The following is a 21,686-nucleotide window of genomic DNA, read 5'->3' as shown; positions in this document are numbered from 1 at the left end:
GAAAGATAAGTGACTTACAGCAGTCTGAAGCGTCAATTTTGCTAACCATACTGGTGAACTATCTGGCTTCTCTGGAATGTTACTACTCTAAAAACTTGAAGTGTTAGACCAAACTAGTGTTTTACTGAAACTAAAAATTGCCAGCACACTACTTATTATTTCAGCAGGAGTTGGTGTGGGTTTTTAATTTTGGTTTTGTTTAACTTTCAAGTAGGGTGGTGGCCTTTAAAAACTGAACTTTCCCTTATAAGCCCTCCAGATAGAGAGAGAGAAAGCAGCTTAATCAAAAACAAATGAAACAAATGTGCTCTGCTGCTGTAGTCTCTGGTCTTTATCTCTATTCTTGAATTATTGCTTGAGGCCTTTCTAAAGGGAAATTGATATGCTTTTTGTCTGCTTGCAATGTGTTGTGCAGGGCTTCATGTCAGGATTTGGGAATATAGTGTGCAACGATGTTAAACTGCTTTATTACTAATGCACTTTAAATGAACCTGAATACCCTAAGACTTTGGTATCTTAAAATAGTTTAAATATCTTAACAGCTTTTATGATACTGATTAAATTAATCAAAGTCATTCTGATGACAGAAGGTTCTTAATATTCTTTTGGGATTTTTTTTTTTTAAAATTGATTTTAAAGAAACCACTGCAGAGAGATGACTATTTTCTAGAATTATTTAAAATGCTCAGTAATCTGAAGTTATTCATTTCAGTGTTACCTTGGACTTGTATTTACCTACCTTTTTTTACATACTTAAGGTGTTGGGGGGGGTTTTTTGTTTGTTTGTTTGTTTTGGTTTTTTTTAAGTTTCTTTAATCCTTATCATTGGCTCCGTGTTCTGGCTTGAAACTACAAGAATCACAATATCACTTAAAAAAAAAAAAAAAAAAAAAAAGGCAGGGGGGATGAGAAGGCCTTCCATTAAAATGAGTGAGCTGACACGTTCTTAGTTTGGGTTTACGTCTATGCTCACACATCCCCTCCCTAATTTCTATTTGAGTCTTAATGTTTCTGCAAAGATACTCATGGTCCATAAGGGGGAAAAAATATCTGGAGACCTGTCATTTGGAAAAGTACTTGATCTTTAATATCACTTTACACTGATTACTGTCTTCTTTTATTCTTACTTTTGTTTTGTGGCTTTTGATACTTTTAAACTTAAGTGCTAGCTTAACAATGGGTATCAGTCCATTGTAAAATAGTTCAGAAAGGTATTTTTTAAATTGTTTAAGGTACAGTCTCTACCTCTGTTGTTCAAAAATGTTATCTTTAACTCCTAGAAATACATTAAGTGGGAGTAAGTAAAGCAAGAGAGAAGACTCCTAGCTTACAAATTTGCCGAGTATTCCTATGCTGATGCTTGTTGCTCACTCTAAATGTTAGAAAATAAGTGAATTGTGCTTTGTGTGTTACTTTGATTTTCCCTTTGGTGTTAAAAACACAATATCATTGAGCCATAGAGCATAAGTAGTATTAACATTAAAAACAAAAATTTAATTTGTTTATATAAAACAGGATAGTTCAAATCCTGCAAGGCTGAACACTAATAGAGGTAAATAGATAGGGTTTTTATCTCTGGGAATAGATCGCAAATAAATGAGTTTATTGGGCTTTACAAGAGGGAATAATGTTATGCATGACATACGAGAAGAAATAAAATCTATATTGTTGCAATATATTGAATGAGACTTATAAAACCTGAAGGACTACAGTTACTGAGAACCTACTACTCTGAATTGGCTAGAGTAAATTACAAAACTCTTTATATAGGAATGTGAGAAAAATTGAGAATGATGTACAGAGTCTTTCCAGTGGGAAATCAACACAAGGGAGAGGAGGCTTGGAAACTTGGAGAGGTGGGATAGAAACTGAACTTACATTCTACACAGCTTCAGGGAAACTGGAACTCAGATATTTTTTTTTTTCTTGAATTGCCCAGTTTTAAGCAACCTGGCAACCACATGTTTTCAGTGACAAGCAAAGAATGCTCTTCAGAGTTGAAGGAAATTAAATCAATGTTTTTGAGAATAAACCTACTATTGCTTCCTGTTGAAAATTGCTAGGGAACCACTGATAGTAAATAAAGTTTGGCCAAGGAAAGAAATGAATACTGCTTCCTGGAGACACCATGCTATTATATTTTTGGAAAAGTCACTTCAGTCTAATTGTTGCAACAGTATTGCTTTCCTTAATCCTCATCCCCAAGGAGGGAGAGGAGGAAGACTTCTGGAGAAAGTGGGACTGAATTTGGAATGAAAAGACTATATTGGCCTGCTGTTAGTGTAGCAGATCTACTTTAATAATTCTTAGTGTGAAGTGCTAGCAGTACTGCTTAATAGAAAGAAAGGATGAAAAATAATATTTCGTAATGGGGGTTGCTAAACATAAGCATTCGTGAGAGAAAACAACTTCAGAGTAAAAGTATTTGAAAGTAATTTATGACCAGTTCCTCTTTTAATTTAAAATGTGCTTCCAAAGGATTATAAAGTTTTAGGTAGCAAAACCACTTATACAGTAATCAGTATTTGCCTTTCTCCTCTTTTGCTGATTCTACATCGTAACCCCTCTCCTGGTCCATCTTCCCCCTTCCCTGCATGCACACATTCCCGTAACAGCACTTGCAACATCCCTTACCTGGGAAGTAAACTGGAGCTTTAAAAGTTCTGCTTGTGCCACAGGTGGTTTAAAACCACAATCCTTGTGCAGTTTGATCAACTGTGGAATAAGCCCTGTCACAAAGCTGAGCTGTAGCTACTCATTTAATAGCCCTAGGTCAAACACAGAGGGGAAAAAGATCATTGTTTCAGAAGGATGGTGGTGCCCTCGGCGTGCAGGTGTGTTGGAGGAGCACTGGACAGACTGAGAGCAAAGCATGGTCAGGTGAGGTCAGCTCTGTTCTTCTTGGGACAATAGACTTCTGTGCGTACACCTGTATTTAAATGCCTCTCGCCCTAGCCTTACATTCCCTTCTTAAGGATTCCTAACTGTGCACAGACTGGGCCTTTAAACAGGAGAAAAGATGTTTAATTAAAAAGCTTTTCTGTGGTGGCTGGTTTTCTTGATCTCCACAAACTTCAAAGGGCTGTCTGCAGTCAGAGGGTTTTTGGCTTAAATTGTCTACAGATTTTAGTTTTCTGTGTTCAGAGATGCTTAAATAGAATTCATGGCAGAAAGTAATGTGAAAGGCTGAGAAATTAAATGAGCTTTTACTGTGGAGGGGGTTAACCTAGCAAATCACTTGGACAAGCAAATTGAATTGGCCTTGCTTTCATGTCCCATTGCTGCTCTTCCATTTGCACCGTGGTGTGCGGTGCAGCTCTGTTGGGTCTCCTCAGCTGCTCTGGTGCAGCATTTGGAGATTGCTATCTACCTTTCTACTTCTGAAAGGTATGAGAGCATATTGCTGGGAAGAGTTTGTATTTTGCAAAGTGCTGCGGCTAGCTCATTTGTCTCTATACTGTACTGATAAGCTCCACAGCTCGATACAAAGAAAAAACCCCACACTTTGTTACCTATAGTTTGAAGTTCTTATCTTGCCTCCTGTTATCTCATCAATAACTGCCTGGAAACAGACTTCCTGCTGGGCTAATTGTCTCTAATTGTGGTAGGGCTGTTATCTTGCTAACCTTAAATTGATCTTATACAAATATTGGTGACATGACACCTACAGATTTAATTTTATAGAATCTTTAATCCAAAGATCCTAAAGCACTTCACATTAATGAATTTACCTCATGATCTAGTAAAGAGTTAAAAACTGAGAAATCTTGGGATGTATATATTTTTTTTTTCTCTAATATTCCTGCTTTGATCAGCTTTCCACCTCTGAGTCGATCAGTCATCCAGATACGCTTAGCAATTATTGCTATTCCCATGTAACTAATCTGTGGTTGATTTGAAATGAATTTGGAGATTCTCAGGCTGGTTTTTGCATCAGAGATTCATCACTCCACTAACACTAATTAGCAGAAAGATCAACAGCTTTATGGGCCATGAAGAACAATCTGTTCTCTTATCCATGGGTTGGCGTGTGCTGGCAGGACTTGGAAGGGGAGGTTTTCCCTGTTCATGCAGGGGAGCAGTTGGCAGCAGTAGAAATCCAGAGTTTTCACAAACATGCTGTAGAATTTTTTTTTTTCCATTAATATTGTTGAAAATGCAGATTAGCTCATTAGGCCTTACAGTGTCAAATACTTGATACAACTTGATGGATGGGGAAAGTTGGGCATAAAATCATGTGACTTGTACCTAGAAACCTCTTTGGAAATGGTATCTTCCCATTCTGTACAAGTGCTTATCATAACTATGATGCGATTATTTTAGTGGCAACATTTTTAAAAGCTAATTTTTGTTAATGATGGACGATTGGTGTAGATAAGGGGAAGTGTTCCCTATTTCCTCCGTGCAATATCAGTATTGTTTACTGCCTACAAGTTATGGGACTGATTCATTATGCATGTGCCATTCCATAAAAAGCCCTGTGACTTCATAGCTGTCTCTGGGGATACAGTTTGGTGGGCTCTGTTGGCCTGTCTCTGGCTCCGGAAGCTGGGGATGTAGGGGAAGAATGGCTGCCAGTGCTGAAGCTCTATCAGACGTGCCATTTTGTAGGAAATTTTACTTCCTGCATTTTCTTCCCCTTGCATATTGGAGCAGAAGTGTGTTTCAGAATTGCTTTCATCTCTGTGATGCATGACAGGACTGGATGTACTCAGAAAGTCTTTTCAGCCACAGCTGCATGAGGGCTCTCCTGGACAGCAGCAGAGGAGGGTCGCAGCCCACCACTGGTGCTAACACCACTTGGTTCCTGGGTACAAATGTGGGAAGGTTCAACTGCCAGGTATGCGTGATGACAGGCACGTTCTTCATTCAGTAGCACTGCCTACTCAGAGGATGTCCTGGAGTCTTATCACTGCCTTACTCAAAGGCTTCCTTAAAGCACCGTACCATGTGTTAAATTTCTTGTGGAATTAGTAGAGATAGAAGCAAGCTATTCTATAATTATGACCTGAGAAAATGTTTTTTTTAAAACATGCAGTATAAAGCTGTCTCCTACAGATGAAGTAAATATATTCTGCTATGAAATACGCATTTTTAAATGGTTCTTGGTGCACTGGTGGTTGAGATGACATTAGGTTATATTTGTCATTGTCAGTTACCTTCATTATTTGAGGCTTCAATCAACCTGCGTAGTTGAGTTGATTTTTACTTCCCTGTGCGCCTAGCAAGATAATTTCCATATACTTTGACATGTCTGGAGTCTGCATCATGTAATAGTCTGAGATGAGAACAGAAGATACTGTATTCCTGTCTCATTATTTTGCCTTTAACTCCTCGATTGCTGCTTAATCATGCTTGTATCATCAGAACATGAGAAGCTGATTGTTGTTGAGATCAGAGCAAACTGTAGCAGTAGAGAGCCTAATTAGCAGGTGCATTTGCAAGTTGCCTGTTTTGAAGGGTGGAGAGGTAGAGTTTAACCCTCTTTGGGACGCTTGTAAAAGCAGCTTGAAAGTTGCTAAGAGTCATTTGTCATAGTGGAAAAATAAAATGTGGAGAAAATGAATATGCATATTAAATTTCTGAAGTTTGAGTTGTAGCTCCTTAAGAAATACCTCAAGAGCCGTTGAATTAGCTGGCTTAAGTATGCTTAGCAGTGCAACTGTAGAAGCACATATGAAAGAACTTGCCTGGACTTGGTTAAATGCTTGGGTTTAACTAGCTGATTACCTACATCTGAGCCCTGTGAGGCTGCAGTCCTATTGTTGCTAGTACCTGAGCTCGTTAGTGCAAAACTGTCTCTGCAGTGTATTTATAAATAAATTATAATTGCACATCAAGACTGCATTGTCTGTACTCCTAGAGGCTTAAGTCTTCCTTCTTCACCCACGGACTGTCTTGAGTGGATGTTGTGAAGCCAATGGTCTGACCATGTGTGGAGGGAAATTGTACCTGGTTGCTCCAAGGTGGATACTTTAACTTAAGTTGAATGTACAGCTTGAGAAATGTTTTAGATGAGGGAAAAGCACTTTCTATGCTTAATTGTTACAATGAAGGTTGAAGGCTTGGATGGAAAAGTTTATAGATATTTTCCAGTGAAAACAGGGGTAGGCTTTTCTATTAGGAAACTTCACCTTTTGAAAAATGACTATAAGTATATAGTTACAAGTTATTTCTTTAATTATGTGGCTTAGCAATGTATATGTGAAACAAAAATAGGGGTCATAGTAGGGACTGTAGAGAAAGTAGCGTGTTGACACATCACTTCATGCTTGTAATTTGTAATAGAGTCACTGGGCATTTTCTTCATAGTGCAATGGAAGATGTTTGTTTTGTATCTTATCATTTCTATGAATTAGGTAGCAAAAACCCAAATGTTGACACGGTAGAGAGTTGGGAGCCAAGAATATAGGCAGCTGGGCTGAAGTAGCTGTTCACATGGTGGTTGAACTGAGCAACGGTGAATTTTCTCAAGTTCTTAAAATTAGAGCATGTGTATTCTAGGTACAACTTGCTTGCAAGTCTGCTGGTATTTAAAGTTGCAGATAAGAGCTATCTCTGAGCTCTTGGTGTGCAGGATTCTTATTTTAGCAAAATTGACTGTATATCAGAAGGAGCAACAACTGTCTCATCATTGCTGAGATGTAGTCCAATTTAGTGTGCTTTTGGTACCATCATGCATTCAGCCTGAACCTTAAATTCCTGTTTTTTCTCCTATTATCAGATTTTCAGAACTGGACCTTCAAATTTTTCTAGAACGGGTGTAAACTGGAAAAAAGGGTGAAAGGGAAGCAGGAATATCTGTGTATTAGGGTTGTGTTGTAGAACAGACCGGCAGTCTGTAAGTTTTGGAGCTACATGTTAGAAGTATGGGGAAAAGGCTCTATTTGTTAGTAAGATAAAGAAAAGGAAGCAGCAGAATGTGCCCATCTCTGAGCTCACTGATAAGATATCTCCAACTAATTATTTTGAGTTGTATTTCAATAGAATTTGGAGGTGGGGAAGTAGAGTTGTAAATGATAATTTCAGGCTGTAGGGTTTTTTTATCATATAGATATCAGTGTCACTGGTTGGCTAACACTGCTATTGCAGTAGACAGTTTTGGTATGGAAAACTTAACAAAACAAAACAAAACCCCCAAACCCAAACAAACCCCAAACCAAAAAAGCCCAGCCAAACAAAATCCCAAACCCAAACACTGCCCTCACCCCCCAAATCTAAATAAAACTAGAGAGATTTGTTTGTGATCCCAAATGCCTTTCAAATATTTTGTTGCTGTCACAGCACTTCAGTAATAGATTGCAAATCATCAAAATATAAATGTAAATTCAGTGAGTATCTGTTAGCAGAGGAACTTTGAGTAATTTCCAGATGAGCAAAATTCTGTATTGTCTTTTAAGTGTCTTTCAATGAGAGAAATTTCTTCAAAGCATGGAAATTATATTTCTTTCTGGGAGGAAAGGTAACTGTATGTGACAACTTACTCTTGGTAATAATGGACTTATAAACAGTCTTGATTCTGAATCCCTTTGTAGTTAATGGAGGCTTGATTTTTATTTTTTTTAATATAAATTTTGGACACAGATCTAAACCTGCATCCTACTACTTTCTGGTCCAAAACTGGATGTGTCGTTTTCCTTTCATATTGATGAAATTTTAAGACACATATATTGCTTTTTTTTAAGATCATAATCTCACCCCAAAATTTTGCCTTTGTTGGGCCGCATTTTTCATGCATGACCAGATACCACTTTTTCATTTAATTTTAGAAAGTGAAACCAAGATAGAGCATTTTAAGGAGATTTTGTAGTGCATCAAAAAGTAAAAAATCTATAATGAGTGTATAAGGATCTTTTACAAGGGCTTCTTGTACAGTAACAAAAGAAATTATAGTTGAGTCAGTTGTAATTGTAGGCTTGACTGAATAATGTTATGTTTAGTGGACAGATTGGTTGAAAGCAAAATTTCATCTCTTGCATCAGACTGGGATATTGGCATTGTCTAATAACTTCAACCACGTGCAGCTGAGTAATATGCAAAATGTGCTAATTTTCTTAAGTTGTGGGCAATAAGTGAGACATGAATAAAATAGTAACTCTTTTTTGCCTGCTGGTAGTCATTTGAAATTTGGGTAAAGTTTGTCAATGCAGCTACAGTAAAATAAGGCAAAATATTGAAAAGTTTCCTAATGATGGCTTTAAATCCATCCACTATTCTACTTTCCAGTTACTGCTAATGGGAATTACAGGCTTTAATTCCCCCCTACACTGATATGAGAATAGACGCTAAAATTTATGGTGTCCACATCATTTACTACAGCTGGGCTGTCTGCAACAGTTAAATTTGAAGCAATAAAGCAGAATGCCCTAACCTGATGGGAAAATACTAATGCGGGAGGCTGTTAGCCTTTCACCTGGCAGGTTTCTGAAGCTGTAGTGAGGCTTCACATATCTGTGGGACGGAAAGTGATGGTAAGTTGCCTCCAGCTTTGGTTTCCACTTCCTACTGCTCCCACTGCCCAGGCCGTTTGTGTGTGGCCCTGGCTGCTCTGCGATGTGCTGGGGCTGCCACTGCGGCTGGGGAGCCGAGGTTGGCAGGGGGGTGGCTTCAGTCTTTCTTCCATTCGCAGAGAGACCTGTCAATGAACTGTTCTGTCTGTTTTTTGGGAGAAAAGCATAAGGAGTAGGAAGAGAGAGAAGTACCCAACTGTGTTTTCTTTCAGTGCATTTCTATGACCCAGAGCGATCTGCAGTAGGGTGCAGTTTTGTCTGCCACCATGGCTTGTTCCTGTTCCCCTAAGGTAGCTCACACTCATAAGGCTCCCCAAAGAGAGGTGTGGAGTGAGCAACCCACTTGAAACTGTGCTTGGTGAATCCGTCTTGACCACAGAAGTCAGTTCTTGAGATAAGATCAGCTATTTTTTTACTTCAAAGTAGTAAGGGACAAGAATCTAGCTTTCCGAATTGTTTTTTAAATAATCTGCACTTCTGTCATGTATAATTGATTTATCAAAACAATTAAGTGAAATAAGTATTTCTTGGCCCTTGCCTTAAAGATGTCAGGATGGCAAGAGGCTATTTTGAAGGCTGCCATTTCACAGCAGCTAGCATGAACACATCGATGTTTCAGTTCAGTCTGTAGTACGCTGTAATCATATGCACAACTTCCACTTTGGACTAATTGTGTCCATAGCAAAGTACCTACCTGTCTTCCATTTACAGTTGTGTAATGGAGAACTGCTTTTAATATTTTCATTAAAAAATATCTCCATCAAAAACTTTCAAGATGCGTCCTCTGTATTTAGCTTTGCATTTTGACTAATTGCAAAACAGACTTTCCAGCAGTGCAATCTACACTGTCCTAAGTACTTTTGTAAAGGCAAAAACTTACTTGGATGCCAAAAGGTTTCCTCTATCATATGCAGTTGTTAAAACGCGAGATTGCTGAAGATTTGAGACAAGTAATTTCTAAATTATAACTGAAAATGGAAGATTTATAGACACCAGATTTGAGCTCACTTAGTAATTCTCAGCCATGCCATTGGGATATGGATTTGAGAGGGAGAGAGGAAGGAGAGCAATGCTTTAGCAGTAGGAAAGATTTTTCTAACTGGAATAAAGCAAAGTCCACATTCTGTGACTGATCTTTGAGGAAGTGTATGCATTTTTTTTAGTCTCTTTTGGCCTTACACAGTAAGGCACACAAGTATGCACACACAGGATGCAATAGAAGTAAGAAGTAACAAAGATTCTGTTTGGACTTTCTACAAATACCCATTATAAAGGAAGCTAGAGATATGAGAGGCAAGTTCAAGGGGAAAATGACACTGAACTCCAGTGATGTATTCCTGATGTCCAGCAACGATTATGTAATGCCATTAAACAGTGCTAAGTTATTACCATTATGTAATCAACTTAAGTCAACTTTCATTGAAATGTGTTTTGATAAATGTGCTGGACTAACGAGGATTGCATTCAGATGAGGGAAGAGGTGCCATTGGTTACAAACAGTGTGGTGACTTTAGGCTGTCTTCATGGTTTCAGGCACAGGAGGGGTAGCAGAGATGCCAGCAAAGCCTCTGCAGAAGGCAATGGGAGGAAGTCAAAGGCCATCTTGGGACTGAATGGGACAGCTGTAGGGGACCTGTATCAGTAGATGACTCATCTCTATCATCAGAACACTGCCAAAATGTCGAATTAAGATGGAAGGGATGAGGTGGAGTTGAGGTGAAGTCTTCCTCTCTGTCCCCCACAAGTCAGTTCACTCAAAAAGGAAAGTAGCTGCTTGGAGCATTAAACTTGAAGGCAGAAATGAATGCAGTGTGAAAATCAATAATGCATTTCAGCTCAAGTTTTATGTGTAATGCTGCTATTTAAATCACTTAACAGCGAGGGAAAGTGTGGATATGTGTAAATTCAAAGGGTTTTTAAAGAAAATGTAAAAGGGGAAAATGCATACAATTGTGAATGAAACTGTAGTAGGAAAAATTGTAGTACTACTATAGCGGCAAGAAAAAGGAGGAGAGGGTAGTCTGAGGGAATCATTGAATTTTTTTTAAATGGAGGAATCCAGGGAGAGTTGCTGACTAACTCATTGTGGGCAGGGACTGTTCTGTTGTGTGGTGGTTTAACACGGTGGCACCCTAATGCCTCAAAGAAAGCGGAATGAGTTTTGGAAGAAATTTTTTTCTATAAGAAATGTTGATGTTCCATTTGCTTTTGGAAATGTAAAAGCCTCATTGCATTCCTGTAAAGCATGTCCAACTTTTCTTACTTTAATAAGCATAGTATTAAAAGTACAGTTGTTATTTTCTGGATATTTTGTTGCAGTTGGCATTCTTGTTGGTAACTGCTAATCTCCTGGTAGTATCTCTCTGTATAAAGGTTAGTGCTATTCACAGACGAGATTCTCTGTCACCATCTTTTTGCATAAGCCATGGCTATTTTTGCTTCTATAGAAAGCATATTTATTATATGCCATTTCTGTGTTTACAAGCATATATGGATGTGCTATGAAAAGAAGAACTGGAATTCTAGGCAGTCTGCTGTGCTTTGCCTTATTTTCAGTATGTTGTGAAATCTGCGGTGCCCTCAAGTCTCCTGTTTGGGTTAAGGATGGGAGGAGAGATCATTCCAGCCATCACACATGCTCATGATTTCACTGGCAATTTTGATAGTGTCAAATGCCTAATTAGCTGCTCCACAGGCCCTCCAATGTTATTTTAAATATTTCTAGAGGTTAATCATGCAAGAGAAATAATGGAGTATTAAGTGAATTCTTACAGTGCAGACACTGGCCCTGGTGCTGAGTTAATCTACTCTGCTTTCTTGTCAGTCAGGCAAAATCTTACAGTTGAAGGAAGGGCTTAGTACAAGATTTTGTTGTCGTAAAAAGTAGGATTGCCTCTCCTCTAGCCTCTGTATCAAAATATCATAGACTTTCTTTCAGATGTTTGAGCAAGATAAAAACAGTAAAATACAGATGCCTGTAATAGACAAAGAAAAAAGGTAGCTATTAGAGATGTTCTGTGTTAGCATAGCCCTGCACATGGTAAGGTACAGAGTGCTCTACTCTGCTGCATCACTGACATGAATAGGAATCACAATATTAGCTGTCCATGTTTTTGGGTCTGGCTCCCATTTGAAACAAAAAGTAAGTATAAGCATTAATAATAGCACTTATTTCTCATATGCCTTTCTCCTGCTAGACTTCATTGACTTGTTATTTAAACCTTTTTGGCTTGGGATTCAAACCTAAACAAAACTAGATTAATTTGTGGACAAAATACAAATGATTGCTTTCCATTTTTTTCTTGGGAAGCTCAGTGGAATTAATCTGAAATGAAAATTTGTGCAGTCTGGGAAAGGCCTAGTGTCTGACAATGGATTTTGAGACTAGTTTCAAACCCCTACTGGGAAGTGCATTGGTTAACCAGAGTGTGATGCTCTTCCCCAGTTTTAGAAACAAGCATTATTAAAACAGATCTATTTCTTGCTTGCATTCTTCTTTGTTCTGAAGATCAGAGGAAAACTATTGCTTTCCAAGTATTGATTCCTATGATGATAAAATGCATTAGGAGTATGCTACAGTGATCAAGTTGCAAATTGTTTAATGTAATTTTCCTGATGGCTTCTAGAGTAGGTTAATACAGAGTTTCTAAGGGGGATTTGTGTAATGTATGCCTACTTAACAAAATAGGTGTTGCCAAAGCATTTTACTGGTGTTACATCAGTGATATGATGTCTTGTTCGGAGCTGTCTTGACTTGGCTGGAATTTTAGGAGCCTTCTTGCAGAGTTTCATTACAGTGTTTGTAGTCTGCATTCTAGCCTGGAGAGATGTTTCTAGTCGGGGGACCCAGCACTAGGAAATGCCTGGTTTCACCCCAAGAACCTCATCTTACCATTGACTATCAGGAGTGGAGTCAAAAAGAGAGTAAAGAAAATGCTTAGACCTCTTTTGATGTGGAGAGCATTAAAGAAATAGAACATACCCGTTTAAATGCAAGGTATGTATAACTTAGTTTTTTCCACTCACTTTTTAATTATCTTTTTCCTACCTAGATGAGAAGGAATTAACCTTTTGAGGTGATAGATAAAAGTTGTAACTGACTGCATATGTCACTGGTATATTCCAGGATTGACTTCAATGGAATATCAAAGATGTGGACGTTGCAATCAATGCCTTAAGCTTTTTATGGCATCCTTTCTGTTGAGGGTGGTGGGAGCCTATGTAAAGAGGTAACCAGAATTTGATAGAAACAGGCAGAGAGAGCAGATGAGAAATTAATTCAGTTTTTCCAGTTCTGGAAAATTGTTATCCTGGATAACTGGGCAAGAAACCACAGCTTTGTTGTACGTTTTTCTTCTAGTCTCAGGCAAGCTGTTAGCAAATTGGGTGAAAAATGTCTATGGGTTCCGCTTTACCAGTGTAACAAAGAACAATAGCACATTTTGAAGACTAACTGGGAAGCATTAAAAAGACTATCCTGTGCTGCTGCTTGGGAGCTTTCTAGCTCCATAGACAGTTTCCAGAGACCTCAGCAACTCTCTGTGGATCTGCTGTTAAAAATAAGGTTATGAAACTGGGGCCTTTGATTTTCTGGCAAACCTGTGCCCACCTACCAGGGTGCAAATCCTGTGTCAGTAGTCAGGTACATACCCACTCCATAGTTCTCTGAGGTGACGAGATTAATGATATGGGAATTAGTAATTTCAGGAAACAAATGTTTAGGACATGTGGTTTGGAAGATGCTTTTCACTTGAGCTGCTCAATGAAAATCTTGCATTGTGGTTTTGAACCTAGATTTGATTTAAAAAAAAAAAAAATCTTTTGAATTGTGGCTTTGCATCAGCTTGTTGGTATTCTAAGAGAAGTCAGTTGTTCTATTCGTGTGATTGTCTCACTTTTGCATAGTTTTCAGAGATAACTAAGAACTTAAGGTGGACGTATTTGCTAAGACCAGTATATAGCCTCTTGTCCTGTTTCTTGACAGTGGCTGAAAGTAAGCAAAAAGGAACAGTATCATTACATGCTTGTCCTCTTACTATAATTCCCTGAGTATTCTCCCTGCTGCTGGTTTACCGCTCAGGGTCTTCCTGAGCCAGCGATGCTTTCTGCCTAATTAGTACCTGTGGGGAGATGATCCAGACCAAGTGTCAGTGCTTTGATTGGGGGTCTGACCTTCTGTTGCACTGGGCCAGAGCTTGCCTGGCCACAGCAAAATGACACTGCTGGGCGGTGAGCACAGCAACCACCAGGGAGGGGTATATCAACCGCTCCATGAGAGCCTGATGTGAGTGCTCCTGAGGAATGGCTGGCCTGCGCCTTGGTGATCTCCTCTTACTTGTGATGCTGGGTATGGATACTTTCTTGGAGATTGAGTGATACCTATTAGATAGATTATAAGGAATTTTGGAACAGAAGCAGAATACTCTCCACTCGCAGGGTGGTGTAATTTTTATCCACATAGTAAGTGCCTTATTCCAATAAACCTCACTTTGTACCTCGGAACCTTATTCCTTCAAGGCGTAGATAGCAGCATATTTTTTATTTTTATTTTTATTTTTATTTTTATTTTATTTTTTGCTAGCCTTCAGAATTTAGGTTTCTTTGGTTCAGACCCACCATTCTGGATGTTTGCATCTGTCGTTGCATTAATTGTGTTTCTAGGTAGGAAAAAGGTACAGTTGTGACAACATGGCAAAAATGAATTTGCCTAAGAGAAGTGTAGCTTGTGGAACGGTGACATGAAGGGCTAGCAAGTGAATAGCAGGAATTCTGTTCTGATGGAATCCCCTCTGGTCAGGGCTATAGTGAAAGAATCAAATGTTTTAGAATGGTAAGAGTGTTATCTTACAGTAAACTCTGTCCATTGCATTGCCTCATCTGCAACATCTAATATCTTAATGCACTTTTTCTTAACTTGACAGGCAAGTATCTGCTTCCCAGTGCAACTGGACAGCAGCTATGGCAACCTGCAGAAACCTCTAATCTTGTTCGCATGCGCTACCAAGCACTTGGGCAGTCAGCACCTTCACTTACTGCTAGTTTGGTGAGTAATTTTTTTCAAAGCTAGGAGCGTACAGAAAAAATCTATTGCAAGTCTGTATCTGTTGGTGGGGGGATGGGGATCAAACTATTTCCACATCAACCTTTCATCCTTAGGCTGCATTTTTAAAGCACCTAATGCATTCATTCCTTCATACAACTTTACTTAATATGTTGATTGCAGCTGAATAATGTTTATGGTAGCAGTAACTCTGAATTGGGCTACTGGATTTTGCATAAACTCTGAGCTGAATGTTGCATTAGTATAGCTGTTTGCATTTAAATGGTTTCTTTCCCCCCACCCAAAAAACCCCCAAAACCAAAAGGCATGCTTTTTAAGACAGCAATAGAAAGTTACTGTCCTTTCTCGTGAGCTTTCTTTTTTGTCAGTGTCTTTGTTTCTACTTTCTACAGGACTCTGTCCTCAGGAGAACATGGGTGTAGGAAGCATAAGCTTAATTAAGTCTTTTGGATAAAGTGATAAGGAAAGAGAAAGGGGAATAGATGCCTCATACACTTGAACTTTCAGCTTTTTGTTTTCAAGCATCCATTATGCTGCTTCGTGCTTCTGTATATTAGGATCTTAAGAAGTGTTGAAATTTAATGCAGGACCCCATATACTAGCCTATACTTTTCTTCAAAGAATTACTTTAATGAATATATTTCATGTTGTAAAAAAAAGCAGAAAAGCTTTATTAATGTTTCCCCCTTCCCCTTCTGCCTTCTGGCTGGTTATTAAAACTTTGCTGATCCATGTCTACTTTCTAGGGGAAACTTGCTTTTGTTTTTACACAATGTTCAGGTTAAAGGAGGCTATGATCAGACAATGCTGAACAGATAACACTATGCCAGTTTTTCATGTCATATTGGTATGTAGATGGCTGGCTTCTCCATGAATCTGTCTGAAATAGTGTTTCACTTCAAGTGCAAAAAATCTGTACTTAAAAATGTAATCATTATTTCTGCTTAGTGGTGATGTTAATTGTTTGTGGCTCTTTGGGGCAGATGTGGTTTATTGGACTCCACGCTTACTACAAACACTTGATTCTTTTGGAAGTTCTGTGCTTTGAGCCCTAATATTTTCCAGGGAACTAAGTATCAACCTGTGTAATTTTATTTTCTAGTTTGTTAGGAGAAACATAGCTTATTGTGAAGGAAGTATTTGGATAATGTATAGTTGAGATTTAAAGGAAAGTAGATAAGTGGTCAGAAATCAATTTAAATCACATCAAAACTGTATATTTTTTTCCTTCTTTTCTGTAATGGGGGCTTAAAAATGCATTTATTCTAATTATCTAAATTAACTAAATTTAAAAAGTGCTGTGTTGCTATTCGATTCTCTGTTTCTGTTTGCACAACTATTAGGTGTCATGCTACTAGCAACATTGTGCTTTTGTTTTGGTGTAATGCTTAAACTATAGGAAGAGGAAGATTCAGCAGCATTTTGACAAAAAGTATTTTAAATGGTCATAAAACAATACGCTAATGAAAAATTCAGTGAGCCATGCTTCCTTAAGGGCCTTTCACTCATCACCTGTCGAGTTTTATGGCATATTTGTCTGCCACAGACTTCTTCCTTCCTGTCTCTCCACATATTTTATCCGTGCCTGACTGCAGCTTCTTTCATACTGGTGCAAAAGCAGGCAAGAGCCTTCTACGCAGGTCAGAGCAGATTGTGCTTGGGGTGGTGTCGTGGTTTAACCCCAGCCAGCAACTAAGCACCACGCAGCCGCTCACTCACTCCCCCCCACCCAGTGGGATGGGGGAGAAAATCGGGAAAAAAAGAAGCAAAACCCATGGGTTGAGATAAGAACGGTTTAATAGAACAGAAAAGAAGAAACTAATAATGATAATGATAACACTAATAAAATGACAACAGTAATAATGAAAGGATTGGAATGTACAAATGATGCGCAGTGCAATTGCTCACCACCCGCCGACCGACACCCAGCTAGTCCCCGAGCGGCAATTCCCCGCCTCCACTTCCCAGTTCCTATACTGGATGGGACGTCACATGGTATGGAATACCCTGTTGGCCAGTTTGGGTCAGGTGCCCTGGCTGTGTCCTGTGCCAACTTCTTGTGCCCCTCCAGCTTTCTCGCTGGCTGGGCTTGAGAAGCTGAAAAATCCTTGACTTTAGTCTAAACACTACTGAGCAACAACTGAAAACATCAGTGTTATCAACATTCTTCACATACTGAACTCAAAACATAGCACTGTACCAGCTACTAGGAAGACAGTTAACTCTATCCCAGCTGAAACTAGGACAGGTGGAGATGCAGGTGCCTCAGAATTATATATTTCTTAGCTCGAACTGCCGATCAGACTTGCCTCCTATGGAGGTGAATGTTACATTGTCACATAGGCAGAGCTCTTCTCAAGCCTCCTTTTGATAATACTTTGCTGTTAGACTTCTGAAAGACTCTGGTCTTTGCTTAATAGGAGCCATATGTTAGGGGTCACTCCCCTTCCTCCCCCTTTTTTTGGTCTTGGTTCTGTGCTTTGACAGAGTTGAGTTTGGGAGGCCTATTGTTACGTTGTAGTAATGGGAGCTTTTAATTATATCTAGGAAAGAGTTTGATCTTATGTAGAAGAGATTGTATAAAGAATTTCCATATAGCTGTTGACAGTCTGAGTTGAAGTGATTTTAAATGTAATGTCTCACTCATCTGGAAAATTACTAGTCCGTTATGATTTCCTCTACTAGAACTGATCATTCTTGCTGGGGTTGATACCCAGCTGATGTGGACCTGACTGTGAGCAGTGATTATGTGCCAGTATAGACAAGAATGACAAATGAACAGCTCAAAGATACATACTAGTGTTTAGTGGAATTGCAAATGGGGTATGAAAGACTTACTTTTCCCTTTTTCTGTCAGTAATTTTTAAAAACTTCCCTAGATTACTTATTGTGTCACAGATGTAAATTCTTTCTGTGGAAGATTATAGATTAAGTGAGTTATGGAATATTGATTAAAAATGGGCTGCAGGTGTTGCTTTAGATTGAGTTCAATAGCTATGCATGATTCACTCCTGTAATATAGGCAGTTGGACTATAAATTAAAAATAAAGTTTCTGTATAGAACCGTTTAAGTGGGTAAAAATGTGTATGGGGAAGGCTGATTTCAGGTGAATGGGCAGTGTATTGGATTTGTTGGGGGCTTTTAATTCAGAGGTAGCTAAGTGATAGTCTTGTTACTCTTCTACTTCTTAGAGGAGCACGTTGAGCCATCCAGAACAGACAGATTCTGTGGTGGTCACACAGACGATGGGAGTCTGGAGAGTATTAATGTGGACTTAGAAACATTAAGAATATAATACAGAATGTCTTCGACACTAAATAGAAAGGTGAAGCTGAGGTGTGAAGCAGTTCTGCTTTAGGATGTTCTCACAGGTCATGTGTTGGTCTGGTCAGTCTCTTCCTCTGCATCGTCAGTGGAGAGCAATACATGCTCCTGGAAGACAATTCGGAGTGTGCATCTCAGTGCTGATTTTTGCAGAAGTGTAGGGAAACTGCAGTAGAGCTAGCTTATTGGACTCTCCTTGCCCTATAGGCTGACAGTCATCTTGCCTGATGTCAGGCATTTATTTCAGGGTAGTATGAATCAGCCCCTGAAAGTGCTTCTTTTCTACTGAAGTGGTTTGGCAGTTAACTTGGAGTTGCTGCCTCATTCAGCATCCAAAACTTGGGAGTAATTCTCTTATTCTCTCCTAGCCCTGCTGCCACTCCACAAGTGTTTACAAATACCATTACTAGTTACTGTTTTGTCTTGTCTATTTCTATTACTGCTAGTAGAATTTTGGGAAAATAGTTCAAAATAACCTGAAATAAAGCCATTTTTGTTAGTATTTCATTGTTATAAGCTGATGTGCTTAAAATTATGATAATGAGTCTGAAAATGTCTGAGCAATTACTTACCATTTATTGGCAGAAAGATACTTTGTCTCTCAGTGGCATGGATTGAATGAGGTTCCTGATTTTAACTTTTTCTGGATAGCTGCTTAGATAAAAACAGTAGAAACTTGGACATAAGGTGCCTTTATGATACATGATGGTAAATGTGTAGATGAAAGAAATTTGTCCAAATTAATTGGCTAAAACTTCTGTAGATTTGCTTTTTCTTCACCATGGATTAATACCAAACTCCTGTTCTGTTTTTTTGTTTGTGATTTTTAATAAACAAGTAATCTCCTACTTTAAGGAGCATGAAGTCTTTAATTTTGTTTATCTGTTTTATATAAATTAAAGAAACACAACAAAGACTTCTCACAGTCCAGAGACCTTTTTAAGACAGCATATTTCATGACTACTGAATGGTAACTTGCTCTTTAAAATACCCACATAATAAAAATACTCTGTAAACAAGATCCTCAAATGAAACATGTACGTTGTAATACACTTGGCTTTTAAATTCAGTCAAGACTGATTGTGTAACTTCAGTTTTATGGCAAGTACGGAGCATAGGTTGGCTGTTCCTTTCTGTTGTGGAAGATGGACATTGATGGTGTGAAGTAAAGCAAACTCTGAAAGGCATGTTGTTTCTTCTTGGAAACTTGTAAGATGTCAGTGAAATGACTAAATTTTTACTTGGCTTAATAATGGAACATCCTTGACTACTACTGAATAGTATCTAGTAATGTATCCAAACTGGAAAAAGGGTAAAACTGGCCTTTATGAATGGCTTGTACCCTTCTCTAGTAAGCAGTGAAGGCATGTTTTGTCTAGGTATGCCTATAGAAGCATTTGCTACTTTTTAGCATACTCTTTAACTCTTTAGTCTTTTCAAGATTTACCTCTTGATTCTACCCCCCCCCCCCCCAACTTTCTCCTCTTCACCAACTGCCAAAATATTGTTGCCTTCCCCAAAACAATGGAAGATTGAATTTGTAAGCATCTGTACTTTGGTATGCTTGCATTTTATTGCCACTTTATCAGTGTTAATTTGTAAGAATGGTCTTATGGAAGCTGGAGGGTGGTAATTATATAAAGTGCTGTTTTATAAGATGGATTGCTGAAAGGAAACAAAATAAGAAATGTTCAGTGTCTATGAAAAGCAGTTTTACTTCAGAAAGGGCTTTGCCTCCTCCTTTCTTTTAAATAGTATAATATTGAAAATGAGTAAGTGTGTCTTTGTTAAATATGCCATTAACTTCAGCTAAATTGACATAATGTTGACAGTTATTATGAGAACTGTTTCAAAACTAATTATGCTAATTAGAATGTAACTACTAGTAATTGCATGTATTCAAACAGCACACCAACACCCTTTGTGTGTTTTATTCCCCAGATGCAAGACAGCCATTTGTTGCCTGAGAAGCTACAAAATTATAGCTTAGATAATAAATGATTGCAAACAAATAAAACACATTCTTTAGAAACACTAATTGGTTAGATAAATGAATGACAGTATCAATTGTGCTTGGGCAAACAACATAGTTTAAAAAAAGGCCTTTATCTAAATGTTTTATTTTAGAATTATAGGGAATTTGTCAAATCATTAATTGCCTGTATTCAGTTTTATCTAATGAGTATCAGGCATAGCTGAATTTATTTTTAAATAAACTTATTAGAGAGCAAGAGTCTGAAAGTTGTGTTGCTTTACATTTTAGCTCTTTCTGTCCAGGAATTTTGGTCTTCGATGCCTCAGATTGTTGGTTGTGTCCATGAGCAGCTGTTTAATAATCTGTAAGTTAATGAGCACGTACAAGGATGGCACTCGTGAGAAACACAAAGAAGATACAATAGAAATTGCCTAAATACCTAATCTTGGGCCTGTCTCTCAAATCTCCCCCAAATAGTTAGCTACATTTCAGAAATACTGAGTCTGAACTGAGGAGATTATTTGAATGCTAAGCCATTGTATAAATTTGAATGCCATGTTCTTGTTTGATTTAAAATCAGTTCAATATCCAAGACTAATAGCTGAGAATCTTTTTAAAATGTAAAGTATTTATTCCTATGAAATGCTACAATTGCCAAGTAATGGTAGCAGGTTTTCCATGCTTTGATTGCTTCTAGCTTTTAAGACTAGAGAGTTGTTCTCCCTTGTGTATTTTATTTCAGTAACTCCTTACCCATGAATATGTATTTGCTTTCACATTTCTTTGTCTGTATTTGCCTTCTAACAAATTCTTAATTGCAGTTTTAATTCAGTAGTTAGTTCTAATTTAGTAGTAGAGGAAGGGAAATGAACATCCATCTTCATAAGCACTCCTTTATACTCGTACACAGCAAAAGGCTGGAGTAGACCTGGTCTAGAGCCATGAAATTATTATATTTTCTGACAAACTGATGCAAGAAGTTGATGACTGGGTGCTCTGTTTCACAATATAGATATATCTCTATTTGTCTATATCATTGTTTTTAAAATAGTCACTGCACATTTGGATTGAAGACACATTTGTAGATTCAATTGCTTGACAGAGTTCCAGATGTTTGACTCCTTTCCTAAATTGTCTGATTAAAATTAATGGTTTTATTAATTTTGATGCTTTTTCTTGCTCGTTCTTGGTGGATGAAATATGGAAGTGGAGATGGCCAGGGTTAACTCTCCTCCCATAGAGAGCTTTCGATTTCTCAGAATTGAGAACACATCTCATGCTGCAGAGTATCGTTAGTTAAAGAATAATCAGAAAAGTAGGTAAAAAAATAATCTCTCATAGAAGACTGACCTAGGTTAAAACGTCTTGCAAGCATATCCAACTTATCTTCCAAACACACCCACTTTGTGGTGAAGTAGGTCTCCTCCTATCAGCTTCAGTTAGCTTACAGCTGACAGGATGTGTTTGAGCATATTCTGGAACTGAAAGGAGATGTTACTCTAAGTACTTTGCACAGTTTGTTAGAACTGAATGTAGGTATAATCCTCTTCTGTATCCTATTAATGGTGCAAAACCAGTAGAGATCAAATGTGTGTAGGATCTAGCAGCACATCCCTATTTTGCACATCAACACCATGCTTCTATTTTCCAGGCGTCCCATATAATGATCTTCCTCCCTCATGAGACACTTTCCCCAAACAGAGAAGAGGCTCACTAGGCCCAGTTTCTACTTCTAGATAATGAAGAAGCTAGGGCTGTTAAAATTACCTTACTTAGCCTGTGCTGTCAGCTGAGCATGCCTTATTCTTTTAGGTT

General features: G+C 38.2%; 1 protein-coding gene across 6 annotated transcripts in view; it reads left to right on the top strand.

Annotated features, from left to right (window-relative positions):
* Window positions 1-21,686, top strand: part of MAST4 (microtubule associated serine/threonine kinase family member 4) — a 319,996-nt gene that overhangs the window by 71,125 nt on the left and 227,185 nt on the right. For all 6 annotated transcript variants that reach the window (XM_052776790.1, XM_052776788.1, XM_052776787.1 and 3 more), the window contains exon 3: window positions 14,432-14,553. In XM_052776790.1, coding sequence (XP_052632750.1) covers window positions 14,432-14,553 — 122 coding nt within the window. The remainder of the gene's footprint in view (window positions 1-14,431; window positions 14,554-21,686) is intronic.

Source organism: Harpia harpyja, chromosome Z (assembly GCF_026419915.1).
Source record: "Harpia harpyja isolate bHarHar1 chromosome Z, bHarHar1 primary haplotype, whole genome shotgun sequence".
Lineage (NCBI taxonomy): Eukaryota > Metazoa > Chordata > Aves > Accipitriformes > Accipitridae > Harpia > Harpia harpyja.
The sequence above is the reverse complement of the archived record's forward strand: the minus strand, read 5'-3'. Positions and strand labels throughout refer to the sequence as shown.